The sequence below is a fragment of the Nyctereutes procyonoides genome, unplaced genomic scaffold (genome assembly GCF_905146905.1).
Source record: "Nyctereutes procyonoides isolate TBG_1078 unplaced genomic scaffold, NYPRO_anot_genome, whole genome shotgun sequence".
NCBI classification, from domain to species: domain Eukaryota; kingdom Metazoa; phylum Chordata; class Mammalia; order Carnivora; family Canidae; genus Nyctereutes; species Nyctereutes procyonoides.
The window spans coordinates 5,247,166-5,261,826 of NW_026575144.1; the positions used below are offsets into that span (position 1 = coordinate 5,247,166).

At 36.2% G+C, this 14,661-nt stretch overlaps 1 protein-coding gene across 1 annotated transcript in view; it reads right to left on the reverse strand.

Moving 5' to 3' along the window:
• Nucleotides 1-1,806: 1,806 nt before the first annotated feature.
• Nucleotides 1,807-14,661, reverse strand: part of CABCOCO1 (ciliary associated calcium binding coiled-coil 1) — a 152,952-nt gene continuing 140,097 nt past the window's right edge. Inside the window, exons 9-11 of the mRNA XM_055308745.1 lie at nucleotides 9,423-9,545; nucleotides 8,859-8,999; nucleotides 1,807-3,492 (exon numbers count right to left, since the gene is read on the reverse strand). Of these exons, the coding sequence (XP_055164720.1) occupies nucleotides 3,418-3,492; nucleotides 8,859-8,999; nucleotides 9,423-9,545 (339 nt within the window). The 3' untranslated portion in view covers nucleotides 1,807-3,417. The remainder of the gene's footprint in view (nucleotides 3,493-8,858; nucleotides 9,000-9,422; nucleotides 9,546-14,661) is intronic.

The window sequence follows — 14,661 nt, forward strand, 5'->3', positions numbered from 1 at the left end:
GCCTCTCTTGTGTCCCAGGAACTTTGCACATGCTTCTGTGTCTGAAACTCCTCTTCCTTCACCTTCTTCTGTCTAGTTGATTCTAGGTACCCCTCAGTTCCCAGCCCAAATGTCAAAACTAGTTGGACATGTTGTGACCTCCCAGACTCCTTCGTTCAATTTGCTCATAATTCCCCAAAGCTTGTCCTTATCATAGTTGGTATTAACTGTCTCCCCTACTAAATTATTAGGTCAGAGACCATGTCTGTTTGGCTCACTACTAAATGCCCTGGTACCTAGTAGGTACTCAATGCTATATACTGGAGAATGAATGAATGAATGAATGAATGAATGAGGCTAAGTTATACTTTCCTTTCTTGCATAAATACTTTCTAAATACTTAATACTACTTTTCTAAATACTTAATATGCTAACAATAAAATAAGTGTATTCCTTTATTATAATTACAAAAAGGAAAGGCCAGGTTTTACTTTGTTTCATATTGATAATGAGATAGCTTAATTGAAAATGAAGTGAAGAATGTGAGTTTTGTGATCATACGGGCCTAAGTTCAAAACCTGTTCTGAACACTTACTGGCTGGGTAATCATGGGAAAGTACCTAATATTTTTCTGTGTTCCAGTTTCCTGGTCTATAAAATAGTTCAGACCTTGGTTTAAAGCTCTGATCCATCAGTTACTAATTGGGCAACTTGGTTCAAGTTAATAATTTCTCTAAGCTTCAAGCTCCATAATACCTCTCTTTCTCTGTCTTAGGGTTACTAGGAGGATTAGCCACACACACACACACACACACACACACACTTATAAACATATGAACATTGCTCAATCTGTGTGTAGTAAGAAAATAAAAGCAAATTAACACGACAATGTGGCACTATGTTCTATTTATCAAAATACCAAAGATAAAAAATTGGCCAATGCATGTTTTTGGTAACAATGTAGAGAGAGAGATTCTCATAGACTGTTGAGGTAGGTATACTCATTTCACTGTTGGTAAAATATCTTTGGAAGGCACTAAATTTGACCTAGAAACTTCCCCTCCTAGGAATTCATCCTACAGGTACAATCAATCATACATATTCATAAAAATGGCAATGTAGCATGTGATAGTAAATTACTGGAAGCAGTAAAAAGTTCATCAGTAGGACTAGTTTAAAAAGTTATGGAATTGATAAAATGAAATACTGTATGGTAATTAAAATGTATTGATAGAGAATTACCTCTAAAATATTTGATGAAAAAAAGCAATGTAAACAGGATGCAAATTATATTTAAAAAAAGATCGCTCTATAGAAGCATTCAATTGTTTAAATGGCTAGAAAATACTTCAAGAATTTACTGGAAGCCATGTTGCCTCATGGGGAGAGAAATAAGGGTACGTAGCTTGAGTGAAATTTATTTTTCATTGTCTAAACGTTGTTATCTTTAACTGAATGTTTACATTCCTTTATCAACTTAAAATCAATTTAAAAGATCTACTGCTCCTATGACTGCTCTTTCTGTTATTATTAGAAGTTAGAATTAGGCTGCCAGAGACCCCTGGGCTGCTCCAACATGAAAGATGTAAGAGAACACAGTGACAAAGTGGTTATCATGGGAGGACACATTTGTCTATGGGTGTCAGTGGAGAGACAGAAGGCTGGTAATTCTGCCAAAGAGGCTCATCACACATCTGGGCAGTGGGTATTAGGGATGGGCATTGGCTTTTAGGGTATCCTAGAGGGGAACAAAGACCAAACCTCACAACAAGTGTCCTTTAATATGAATTTATTGGATCCTTAGAACTACCTCAAAAATAAGTATGATCCCCATTTAATAAATGAGCAAACAGAGGTTGCAGAGCTTGTCCAAAGTCATGCAGCAGCCAGTGGTGGGAAGTCAGTCTTTTCCAAAGGCATGCTTATAGTTATCTGTGTAGTTTTTAGGGATCTTACTGCTACTGTTTATTCAGTTTTAGACTGCTGTCACTCTTGCTCAAAATAAGCACTATATTAAAAATGCAAGTCCACTCTGCACCAATGATTGCATTTGAAGCCATGCTTGGTGATTTCTAGATGCGCCTTTATTTCTTGTTTGTGGTTCTCTAATTTTACCTCTGTTTTCCCTGGAGAATAGACTACTTGACAGAATCAAGCCTTGTGAGCCCTCCTATTGATCTCCTATGGCCTTCAACATTTTCGATTAGGAAGGACAGGTCAAGGAAGAAACACAGCTCAGCACATCTCCAGGCCTTCCAGACTTGGGACCGAATGAACAATAAACATGGTTTGATCTTAGGGACTACTCTTAATTTGCTGGTCAGTATGGTTAGAAACTTAACCAAATGCTTTCAGATCTGTCTCTACCTCAAATGAATATTCTGGGCAACCTCTTTGATACTGGTTTAGCCCAAAGTTAGAGCACAGAACATGTTTGACCAAGTGCCACCCAGATGCAAGTACCTCTGGTTCCAGTATAAACTGGAAACTTCTTGAAGGAACTCTCTCTTCCTAGTAACGCTCTCCATTCTCAAATACTCTGAAGTCTAAGAAATTTGGAAAGGACCTTGCCAGTAATTAATTTATCCAACCTGAAACAATCAGTTGGCAAATGGATATTTTTCTTTTAAAATCATAGTTTAATAAAGGTATTTAAAGGCTTGAGATGTTTTCAATCATTCTACTGCGATATAATGGTTAATTTTAAGAACTCTGTGAGTTTGATTTGTATTTAAGATTTTTACAATCTATATATAGGTTGGTCTTTAATAACCATTTATACATTGCTTCTTTTTATATAGGTCATGTATTCTCCTGGGAGAATAACAAGATTAGAAATAACAAATACAGTACAGAATAAATTAAAGTGCTTCAAACTGCATTATATAATTTCAGAAAATTGGTTTCACACTGAAACGTTTAAATAAGAAAACCAAATGATTTAAGGGGGAAAAAACCCCCATAGTATATGCATTTTAATTGCTATTGTTTAGCAAGTTTTATCCTTGGCAGTGTGGTATCTGTTCACAGGGCTAGAGTAATGTGGCAGCTCACTGGGTCAATATGGATAAAATTATTATTTTTTTCCTTATTTAAAAAAGTTGGCTTCAGTCTCCCTGAAGAAGAATAGCATTTATTAGTCAAAACGTCAAAGGAGTATCGTAAAAGTGATTGTTATTTTTATATATAATTCTCCAAACTCTTGTATACAAAATGTTCTTATTACACTTTGTGCCATAAATTCAGAGGGTGTTATAGGACAGGAGATAGCAAAATGGGGGCCAGTACTTTTCTAATTACTTAGGATAATAAAAAGGAGGGCTTGGTTTTTCTCTCCCAGTGAAATGAAGGAGATCTGGGGCTCTTAGAGAGTCTCCTGGGCCTGCTGGTTGTGTTTGTTTCTGTGAAGTTTAGCATCACTCTCCTGGTACTGAGTCCTCAGGCCTTTTTCAATTTTTCTATTCGTGCATTAAAAGCCTCTTCCTGTATTTGCAGCTTTTCGTTTATCTCGGTCTGTGAAGACAATCATAAAAAAGTGGTTATGATGGAGCTATCTTTTGCTGCACATTGTCTTTGTGGTTTTGACATACTATAGTGCCTAAAGACAGACATTATCCCTCACACACCTTCCTGTTTTGCAGACGGAGCCGTGTTTCAGCCTGTAGTGATGTGATAACACTTTATCATATTTCTCTGCACATTCCCGATGTATAGCATGGCTGCTATGAACAGGAAGTGGTATTTGGACAGCCATTTTTCACATAGCCTTGTGTCGGAAGATAGGATAATTTATCTGCATTCTCAGACAGACTTTACCAATAAGCACCGAATCAGAATAACTGCTCTGGGCTCAGTTAGTGCGGTGTTGGGGGTCTCCCCATCCCTTTGCAATGATGTTTTTGTCTCCTGTGTAATACATTCTAAATGGGATCTCAGAAAGCTTCTGTTGTGAAACCACAACACAAATAATCTCACAATTAGAACAACTCTCATAATTAAGAATATTCATCATACATTATCACTCTTGGAATTATGCCACTTTGTGGTATAGTTTTGGTAGAAATAAGTACGTGATTGCTGACAGGTTTTAGCATTTGCTGCAGCTGTGATAGCATTTAGCCTCTGGCAGTGATATTCTGTGGGCTGACACTGCTACCTGCACAATTCCAGAAATCCTGCCACATTATCTGAACATTAGTAGTCTGGAAATATCCTCCCTTTTTTCATGATGGATAATAAAATTATGTATTAAGAAGCCAGCGGTGAGTGATGCGGCAAAACCAGTGTTTGGTTTAGGTGATTTAAAAAGATTTGTTTAGGTGATTTTGTTTAGGGATTTACGAGCATGTGAGTAGTTTATACACAGAAGTATTAATAAGCAATTCAAAGTTCAGAATGTTAGTGCCTATAACATAATTTGATGTCTTCAGGGTAACTGTATTTTGAGAAACTTCTATTATTTCAATTTATACAGAATAAATTTTAAAAATCAAATACTGTTTTGGGCTACATATAAATTTTCATTCTTATTTATTTATTTATTTATGAGTGTAACTGTAACAGATAGTTTTGAAATGTATACCCTGGCTCCTTATGTGATGAGATTTTGTTCACCTTCAAGGTAAGATTCAGTATTTCTGAAAGGATCGCACTGGTGTCAACAATTCTGCATCCTTATGTGACTCTCCATTTTTTTTGGGGGGGGGGTTTCAATTTTTTGATGTTGTTGTTTTTTAAAGAATTATTTATTTATTTTAGGGCAAGAGAATGAAAGAGTGCATGCATGAGCAGGGGAAGGAGTAGGACAGAGGGAGAGGGAGAAAAATCTCAAGCAGACTCCCTGCTGAGCACAGAGCCTTACCCGGGGTTCCATCTCACGACCCTGCGATCATGACCTCAGCTGAAATCAAGAGTCTGATGCTTAGCCCATTGAGTCACCCAGGTGCTCCTGGCTCAAGTTTTATCAAGCCCCTCAGTTCTGGCCTCTGGTTTCTCATTTTTTCCCCTTTTTCCTTTCTTGATGGTTGGGTGGAGGAGGCAAGGAAGAATGAACATGGTCCTCCAGGTTACAAAGGAACTCTGTCATTTTTTAGGAATCACTAATCCCCTTGGTCTTGGTTTTTGTAGAGTTGGAAAGAGCACTGATCTAGGATCTGGAGACCTAGGGATTAGTTTTGTTATGTAGCCTTGGACAAGTCACTTAACCACCTTGGGTGTTAGTTCCTTTCTGAAAAATTAAATAGCTAAAAATTAAGTATATTAACATTAGATGCTAACTTCTAAATTCATAATACCAACTCTTATTTTGTGATATATTCACCAGTGTTATATTTCAGTAGTATTACTTTGTGAATTATTTTTAAAAAATGTTACCCTTGCTTCCGTCTGACATGCAACCAGATAGGAATTGAAACAGTTTGAAGAAATAATCTTGTCAGGATGAGCACTGGTTGTTATATGTTGGCAAATCAAACTTCAATTTAAAAACAAGAAAAAAAAAGAATCTTTTCACAATTCTAAAGGACAGAGAAGCACCACTCTAAACAGTTAACTCTTGACTCAATTAATGTGTTCTATGCCCACTAATACTTTCATTTCTTTCAACTAAGGACACAAGTACTATTACCTATCAGCTTCTGTTTCACTGTGTCACCAGTGTTTTCACCTTAACCTGGAGACCTTTCTTATTTCATTGACACAAAATTCATTGACACAGGTGTGGGCTTTGGGGAGATGGTTCTGAGGGTAAGGTGCAGCACAGTATGGTGACAGAGGAGAGCTACATTTCAGCTCTCTAGACTATGGTGATCAGTACTTCAGCTCAGGCACAACCAGCAGAGCCTGGATGCAAACTCCAGGTCTGGTCAAGAACAAGGTTGTAATTAGTCTACCACGTCTCCATGTTATTTCTCAGAACATTGCTGAGCATATAAGCTATCCCACAACCACTAGCAAGGGAAAGTTTCTACTGCCTTTAAGGGAAGAGTGGAAAACCCATGACCTAGGCTCACTAGCCTTTCACTGACCGCTACCTTGAGGTGATCTCCCTCTCAGCTTTTCTAACCTGGAAATTCAAGTTGACCTAGAAATACCTATGGTCCCAAGATGGCAAACTTCCCTCAAGGTTTTTATGTTACATTACCCTGTTGCTTGGACAGGGCCAACAGCCAACATTTAATGTAAGAATTTAGTGTTAGTATTCATATTTCTCTGAAACGTAATTCTTTAAATATATTAAAGTTTGCTCCATTGGGTATAATTTTTATTATACAACTCAGAGCCAGAATAATTTCATTTTGAATGTATCCGTAAAATTAAAATACCTAAACTATATAAGCTTAAAATGTTTGCTCTATTCAGTATAATTTTAATTAACATCTCAGAGCCAAGATAACTTCATTCTTAATAAATCTCTAGAACTATAAAGTGAGTCAATGGGAAAATAAGTGGATTAACATAAAAAACTTAAAGATTCACACTCAAGATTCTCTGAAATTTCTGAATTATAGAAAGTGAAAAATGCCTGAAACTACACTGGAGAAGGAGTTCTAAAAAACAAAACAAAACAAACAAACAACAACAACAACAACAACAAAAAAACCCAAAAACCACACACACACACACACACACACACACACACACACACAACTGTATTCAAAACATGAATTCTCTAACTCCTTTTCCTCCCAAAATTGTAAAACAGCATGGCTCTTAAATAAAGGAGAAATGAAAACTATTGGGAAATTGAAAACATCTTACAAATACTAATTCATTAAATGTTCCTACAACAAGTCAGTGTGTTCATACCCTGACCATGGACATGTGGCTATCTTTGAACAGGGATGCTGCAGTTTTAGGAGCCAGCAGTATTGTAAGGCAGGGTTTAGAAGGGGAAAATAACGTACCTCTCTAAAACAGGGGGAAAACTCTAGGTAAGCAGTGAGGAATTAAACTTGGAACTCGACCAAGACCCAAGGGTAAACACTGAAATAGTGCCACACCACCAGAGTATTAAAGTCCAAAGTGGTCTGGTTGTGATATTAGAGGTTGTGTGGTTTTTGTGGATCACACTGGGATTAGAACTAGAATCCAGGTCATAGCTCCTATTCAGGGCCTTTCAACAGTTTCTGACCCTGGCAATGCTGGATAAATGATTTAGTCTTTCCGTGTCTATCATTTTTCAATATATTTATCAGTGAAGTGCCTGGCTCATTCTTATATAGTTTACCAGGGTTGTTGAGAGAAAATACATAAAAGGGTTTGCTGTATCTTGAAACATTGCATAAATCCACATCATCAAGCCACTTTATTGAAAAATTGGCAGTAATTTGGCCCAGGCTAATGTCCATGAATCCATTTAAAATGGAAACGACTGTGGCACCTAAAGGATCTGCATCCCCCACCTCTGGTCCAAGTCCTTTCTATGCCTAATTGCATTTAGATGAACCAGCTAATGAACTTCCAGGCCCAGCAAGGTTGGCTTCATGCCAAAGGGACAATAACACACATACACAGCAATCATATTCTTTCTGTTATAGAGTAGTGGTATAAATGTTGCAAACTCTAACAGTAAAAAAAAAATTCAACGAATAGTTAAAAATATACTGCTCACTACATGGAACATGGCTTTGGTAAAGATGTTTTCAATTTTGGGAGCCTGCAAACAATTCTATTACTGTCTAGTAGTTCCTCAGCAATAATTTCAGAGCTGCAGGATGGCAAAGGAGCCCAGGGCCATGATTATACATAAACTATATTTAGATGAAATGTTATCAAATCTAAAAAGGAGATATGTTCTGAACTCAGTTTAATTCAACTGCACTCTGCCCTTCTACACAGTAACCAGTTATTACATTCATGGGATTGTTAACAATAAAGCTTTGTGTAAAACGTGTTCTACCACTATTTCTGGTAAACACTAAACACCCCTTATTAAGCTGAGGACTTTGGCTGATTCTATGGGTATCAAATCATTAAATGTTCATGTAAATAGAGCATTAATGTTTGATGATTAGACAAGTAACAAGGTGTGCTCATGCCAAGCTAATCTTTTGCTCTTTCTAAATTAGTTGTTAATACAGTGTGCTTTTTATATATAGTCTCATGTTCAGATAACAATAATCTTTTCCTGAGACATATTAATATTTTAAACATGTAGTATGTTGTTCTGTTGATTCATAGTCATTTCTAGAAGAAATCATAAATCTTCTTAAAATATGCAATTCACTTGTTTAATCATTTTGCCTGGAAAATGATGCAAGTCTTTGTGTTGAGGTAGAAATGAGTTTTTGTTTTGTTTTGTTTTGACAGGAAAAAAACATTAAACATAAAATTAAGCTGACTGATCCATCACTGGCCATTGCTATTAGGATGGCTGTCCCACCACCATATCCAGGCAGCTTTTGATGTAAATTGCTTAGTTATTAGTAATATGTAAAAAAGAACAAACTATCTGAGAGGGAGTTCAAGGATTTGAAAGCCTCTCTTTAGAAATTTGGTGAGAAGACTTACCTAAGAATTACAATTGATCTTCTGTGTTTACTGTTAGAAATGTATTCCATTTACTCTTGCATGTGCAATGTTTACAGTATAACTGGCATGAAGTTTTAACCATGTTATTTTTGGAGTTTTGTTGATGGATGATTTTGTAAACTGACAACACATACCACAGTAGGTGATGTTGGCGAATCTGTTTTGTAATCTTATTGAGTCTCAGATGACTCAACTGAGAATTATGGGGAGGTGTTAAATTGAAGTCCTCCATCATAAGCATCACTGGTGCTAGCAGAGTGTGGGTAGTGTTTACAGGCATTAAGCTTGAGGTTGGCTAATTAACCAGTAATAATAAACTAAGTGAGCACACTATCAAGGCCAAGTACCTGAATGCCGATTAAAATATCATCTGTGACTTGATCCAGTACTGATTTTATATCTTCGATGGTGAAACCCACTAAAGGATCCACATCGGAGGTGTTGGGTTCTGACTGGGATTCCTCAGGGACTTGTTTTTGATCCAATCTCTGGAATATTAAAAGACAACAGCACTCAAGTGATTTCTGGAACATTCAGCGATTTATATGTAATCTCAAACTTCTGTTGGGTGCTTTTGTACCAGGAATGATGTTGATCTGGGAGAAGGTTTGGATTTGATGTTATCCTGCATTATTGTTATTCATGAGCATCAGGACAGATCCAGCCATGGTGCTGTGAATCAGTGCTCACTTGGAGGAAAGTAGAGACTGGGGAGGTCCGAGTGGAAGAGATTAAATTTGCTGAGCCATCCTTAGCTGGCCCACCAGTGCATCAACCCTAAAAGAGATATCTATATTGATCTGGGAAAAATCAGAGGGAAAGAAAATGGAAGAATATTTGGTTTCTTTCCTCCTGCTTGTAGAGAATACAATGCTGAGACAAGGTGAGTTCAGAGACAGAAGGAAACCTACCTTCATTTCTGTATCCAATATTGGGGGTGGCTCTATGAATGTTGAATAAAGATCGAACGAGATTCCTTCTTCTAGAGGATCTGGGAAGAGGCCACCTGAAGGCTTGACAACCTCTATCACTTGCTGAAGGGGGAGAAAAGAGCTGTATCATGACAAACCCTGTGGTGACTAACCACAATTTTGGACAATTCATTCATTCTGTCTAAATATTGTAATGAGTACATACCATATAATACATAGCACATATTATATAACATATATCACATAACCAATTATCAATTACACTAATTAAATTATATGATAATATATAATTATATGTAATTAATGTAACTACATACATAATTTTTATATAGGTATGCATATATATCTACATAGTGCCAAGTCTATAATCTTTTAAGAGCTATCTCCTCTGAATTCTTGACACCACTGCCCTCTTAGTTCTCTATTGCTTTTTGATCTCTGTATTTCTGTATCTGATAGTTAGCATTTTATTCTTCCCACTGTATTATTCTCTTTCTATACTATGTGGCTTAGGACTTCATTTTATACTGCCTTGATCTTTAATTGTTTTATGTATCAGTGTTCCCTTCCTGTTGCCTACAAGATCTCCATAGGTAGAGACTATGCTTTAGATCCTCTGTACACCTTCTCCAGTTCTGGTAGAGGTTGGGCACTTGAAACATTCACCAACCGCCTAATGGTGATCGATGTTAGCAAAGTGTGGCCGTTCTTGGGTGCAGTGACAAAGTGGCCACCAGGAACTTGGTGATGAGGACAATAAACATGTTGAAGGTTAATGTATAAAGCCAGTATGCTGTGAATCAGAGAGATTTGCAAAATCAACCAAAAACAGAGGGCAAGGCAAGATCTCACCATGAGCCCTTCAGAATTTTGTAGTAAGTGTGCAAATCTGAGGGAAGGCGATGCTTGGTCAACACTGGGAATGAAGAAATGGGAGTCAAAGAAGACAACTTAAGCAGTGCCCAGTCCACCATGACTTGGAGGTGAGAAAGAGGAGATGAGGGTACTGATGGCACCACACATCTGAATCATTTAATTAGTTCCTTTTGTTCTGATTCCATGTTTAACAAGCAACATTTTGATCATAATTCGACTTCCCATCTCAACTGATCTATAAATACATGCCCAGCTGAGTGCTTTGATTTTCATGTCTATTACATTCCTCACTGTAAATCAGTACCTTGATGTTCTAGTTTATACAGTAGGCTCCCATGAGCTAGCTTTTGAGGCCCAAAGGTGAAGCAACCCAATGTGTGCTGACAAAGTCAGACCCCAAGCCTACAAGTTTAAAGGCAAAACTCTGGAAATGCATAAAATCACCAAATAATTACCATCCTATGGGACTTGGAAAAACCTGAAGTCATCATACATTCATTTCTAACTTCTCCACAATATTTCAAGTTAACTTACATGTGAAACATGCAATCATGTATAACTTCCTGTTGTAATGTTTTGTCATTTGAATATTACTAAAATTTTTTATTTACATAGGTTTTGGAATGTCCTGAAAGCCAAGCTATCACTTGGTCATCCCAATGTATTTTGCATTGAATTCATATTATTGATTTTAATTCAGCTTTATAGAAAGTTGCTTCTTAGTATAAATAAGGACTGAAGTGTTAAACTTTATAGTCAAGGCAATTTGGAAGCCAAACAACTAAATGATTGGCTTAGGGTCAAATCATCATCTAGTGCCAGGGTTGGGAGTTAAATCCTGCTGTGCCAACTTCTCGGCCTATGTAGTTTTCAGTATGTCATCATGTTACTATTTTTAGAAGTTTTTTTTGTTTTAAGATTTTATTTATTCATCACACACACACACACAGAGAGCAGACAGAGAGAGAGAGAGAGAGAGAGGCAGAGACACAGGCAGAGGGAGAAGCAGGCTCCATGCAGGGAGCCTGGCATGGGACTTGATCCTGAGACCCCAGGATCACGCCCTGGGCTGAAGACAGGCACCAAACTGCTGCGCCACCCAAGGATCCCCATACTTGGAAGTTATTATTATTAATCACTTCATCTCTATTCTGTTAGGTGACATCATGCCAGATTGTCCTTCTTAATTTGACTAAATGTTAATCAAATAGCATATATATATATATATATATGATATATATATCAGAACAATTTTTTCTCATCACGTTCTTAAGTCATTTTTCCCCCTAAATGAGACAAACATTTTCATCTTCCCACAAAATTATTTGTACCTTTTTCATCATGCTTCTTTTTCATCCTCCCACACCTTATATTGCTCTTTATTTTACCAAGCTGGGAAGATGAAACAGCTAAATATAATTTAGTGTCCTTTGCAACATTATCAGTAAAATAAATAAGCTGCACACAGGATCCAGAAACAAGGGCAGATGATGGGGCATTTACTGAGTGGTACAGACTTTCATAGAGGGTGAGGGAGAGGAATTCAGTGGGGTGGGGAGTGCTGGTGAGTTAGCCATTGGAAAGTAGAAAAGAATGAAATGGGGTTTACTGAATTTACTGCAGGCCTTGAGAAAGAAAGCATGAGCTAATCTGCAAGGTGAAATATTTCCTTTAATGAAGCAGAATCTTATTTTGTTACTCTTGCCAAATTTGTCTTACAGCTCTGCTTTTCTGCACAGAGGCTCCGACTTTCTGCTAATTTTTTCTGACCCCTTGGTGGAAATTCACATTAGATTGCGTCTGCATCCTAGTGGTAGCGGATTCCATCCCGTACCTCCTCATGCCCTTTCTTCCATCGGATCATACACAAGAGTGCAAACAAATATTTGTGTTCTCATTGTGTATCTCAAGTTTCTCATTTTGTTTCTCACACCTCTCTGGCCTGCATTTCTTTACAAGGCTCATCTGAACTACTTGCTGACTACTTAGTTTTTTCCCTAGTCTTTGGCACTGGTAGTGTATATATGTGTATGTGTGTGTGTGTACTGGTCACATACTTGGGAACCTGGATCACTCCCAGCCCCACATTATTACTTTTTTTGGTGGAGTGAAGCTCCTATTTATCCCAAGAACCTCTTTTGCTTGATTTTTATGAATATAGCTCAGACAGGTATTCATTTGATTTAATTCCTGCACAAAAACTGGGGCTGAGAATTTCTTTTCTTTAGTGTGTTTTGCATACTATCAATGAACCAAATCAGGGCTACATTTTTCTCTTTCACAAAGAGTTACATTTGGCTTTGTTAGTAAGATACTAGAAAGGAAAGAAATGCCCCAATTTCAGATGGGGGTAAATATAGTCATCTCACTAATAATAAGAAGGCACACTGTCAAATATATAGTTTGAAATAAACATTGTGCCAGAAGTATCATAGTGATTTTTCCCCCATTAAATAGTCTTTTTAAAAAACAAGTTTAAGGAAAATTAGAATCAATAATTGTGGTGAGAGCACAGAGCCAGCAAATATGTTTAAATGAAACCGTCTGATGCAATACTTTCTTAAAAAAATACAATTAGGCCTTTGTATTTTTTTTAACAAAACCTCATGTTTTACAACATCACTGGTTCTGTAATAAAATCTATTTAAAACAGAAAGACATGGTCAGCTTTATTAAGTTAGATTTTCTGAAAGAACGTTATAATTTCCTCAAGTCTATGAATAGTTGAGGCAAATTAAATAAAGCTAGTTTTATAACTATTTTTATACATTCCTGTAGCATTGTAATTGTCTCATATTTTTTCCTCAAAAGTCTAATATGTTACCTCTTAAACCTAGGAAAATAAAAACAGAAAAAGGATCAAGTATGTTTATTAAAAAAACACTCTTCTTTGGTAGCCTGATTTAGCAAAGCACCCTTTCTTCTTCTCTAAGAGAATAGCACCCATAATCTTCAGATCAGGAAACAAAGGGAAAGACTTTAAGTGACTTGCCTGAGGCCTAATGCTGAGATTAAAAATCAGGAGTTTCTGATTATACACATACATCCATTTGGCCAAATGATTGGTTTTGCTTGACTTTCAAATACCCCCTAAATATTACTTTGAATGTAAAGCAATAAATGTGTTTCTCTTGCCATTTTTGAATGCTTGCACACAAATGGATATAATAAAAACAATCATGTTGTTCCATGTGAATGCCATTTATATTTTTTCTGATAATGAGCAGACCATTTGAACCAAGGTGAGTACATTAAAAGCTCTAATAAAGAAGAGAATAGATTTCTAAACAGAATAATGGACTGTTAAGTGAACATACAATAAATAACATCTACAGATGTGGTCGCTAGAAAATTAGTTTTGCATAACTTACCAATATACATTTCCCCCAGATGTTATCTGTTACATGAAAATTAACTTAAGTTAGCTATATTGTTCATTATGTGCACACTGCATTAGTGTTATTTAAGATGGTTTACAATCTGAGCTTTAGTTGAATTGTGCTATGGTATTTAAAGAATATCAAGTAAATGGCTTTTTGGCATAATTTAATACTCGTAAGTACAAAATTTCATCACTGAAACATTATGTAGGTCTTAAAAAATCCAAGATCTTTACTTTACAAGCCAAATAAAATCACTAGAATCCTTTTAAGATTTTACATATTCAATATGAAATGGACATCTATCATGGGAATAATGATAGGAATTTTGAATCCTCCTGGAACTAAGTACAGGGTCAGTTTAGGTTTAAAGAATGCTTATAGGAATTAGAATCTGCTTCAGATCTTCCTGTGTCTGAGAAGAGGTATAAGAGTTTTATCTGAAAATTGTGTTACTTCATGCTTTCTTTTTCTACTTTTTTGTGTTAATATTAATGATTGTATCAACTTTGGTGTACTGTTTTTGTTATTGTGTTGTTTTTATCTGTTGTTACTTTTTATTCTTTTCCTTTGGAAAAAAGTGTGGATGGATTTGTGGGTAGTAGTTGTACTGAAGAAATCTATGATCAAGGTGGCAATTGTTAAATTATTAAATCCAATTATTAAAATACCCAAGATATTAAAAAATGCAATTGAAATGACAACTTTCCACAGTTTTTAACAGCAGAAAGCAAGATAAATCTGTTAAACCTTTTTGGAGCGATAGAAATACATACAAAAAAAAAAAACTGGTATGCTTTAAAAAGACATTTGTTTCAAATTGTCAGATGATGACTTCATATGTAAATCAAAACTTACTACAAAATGTCAAAGTTTCAAAAAGCAAACTTTATTGCAAACATTTCCCAATACTAACTGAGGAAAAAAGGCACAAAATTCCTGTAATGTTTTAACTATTTTCT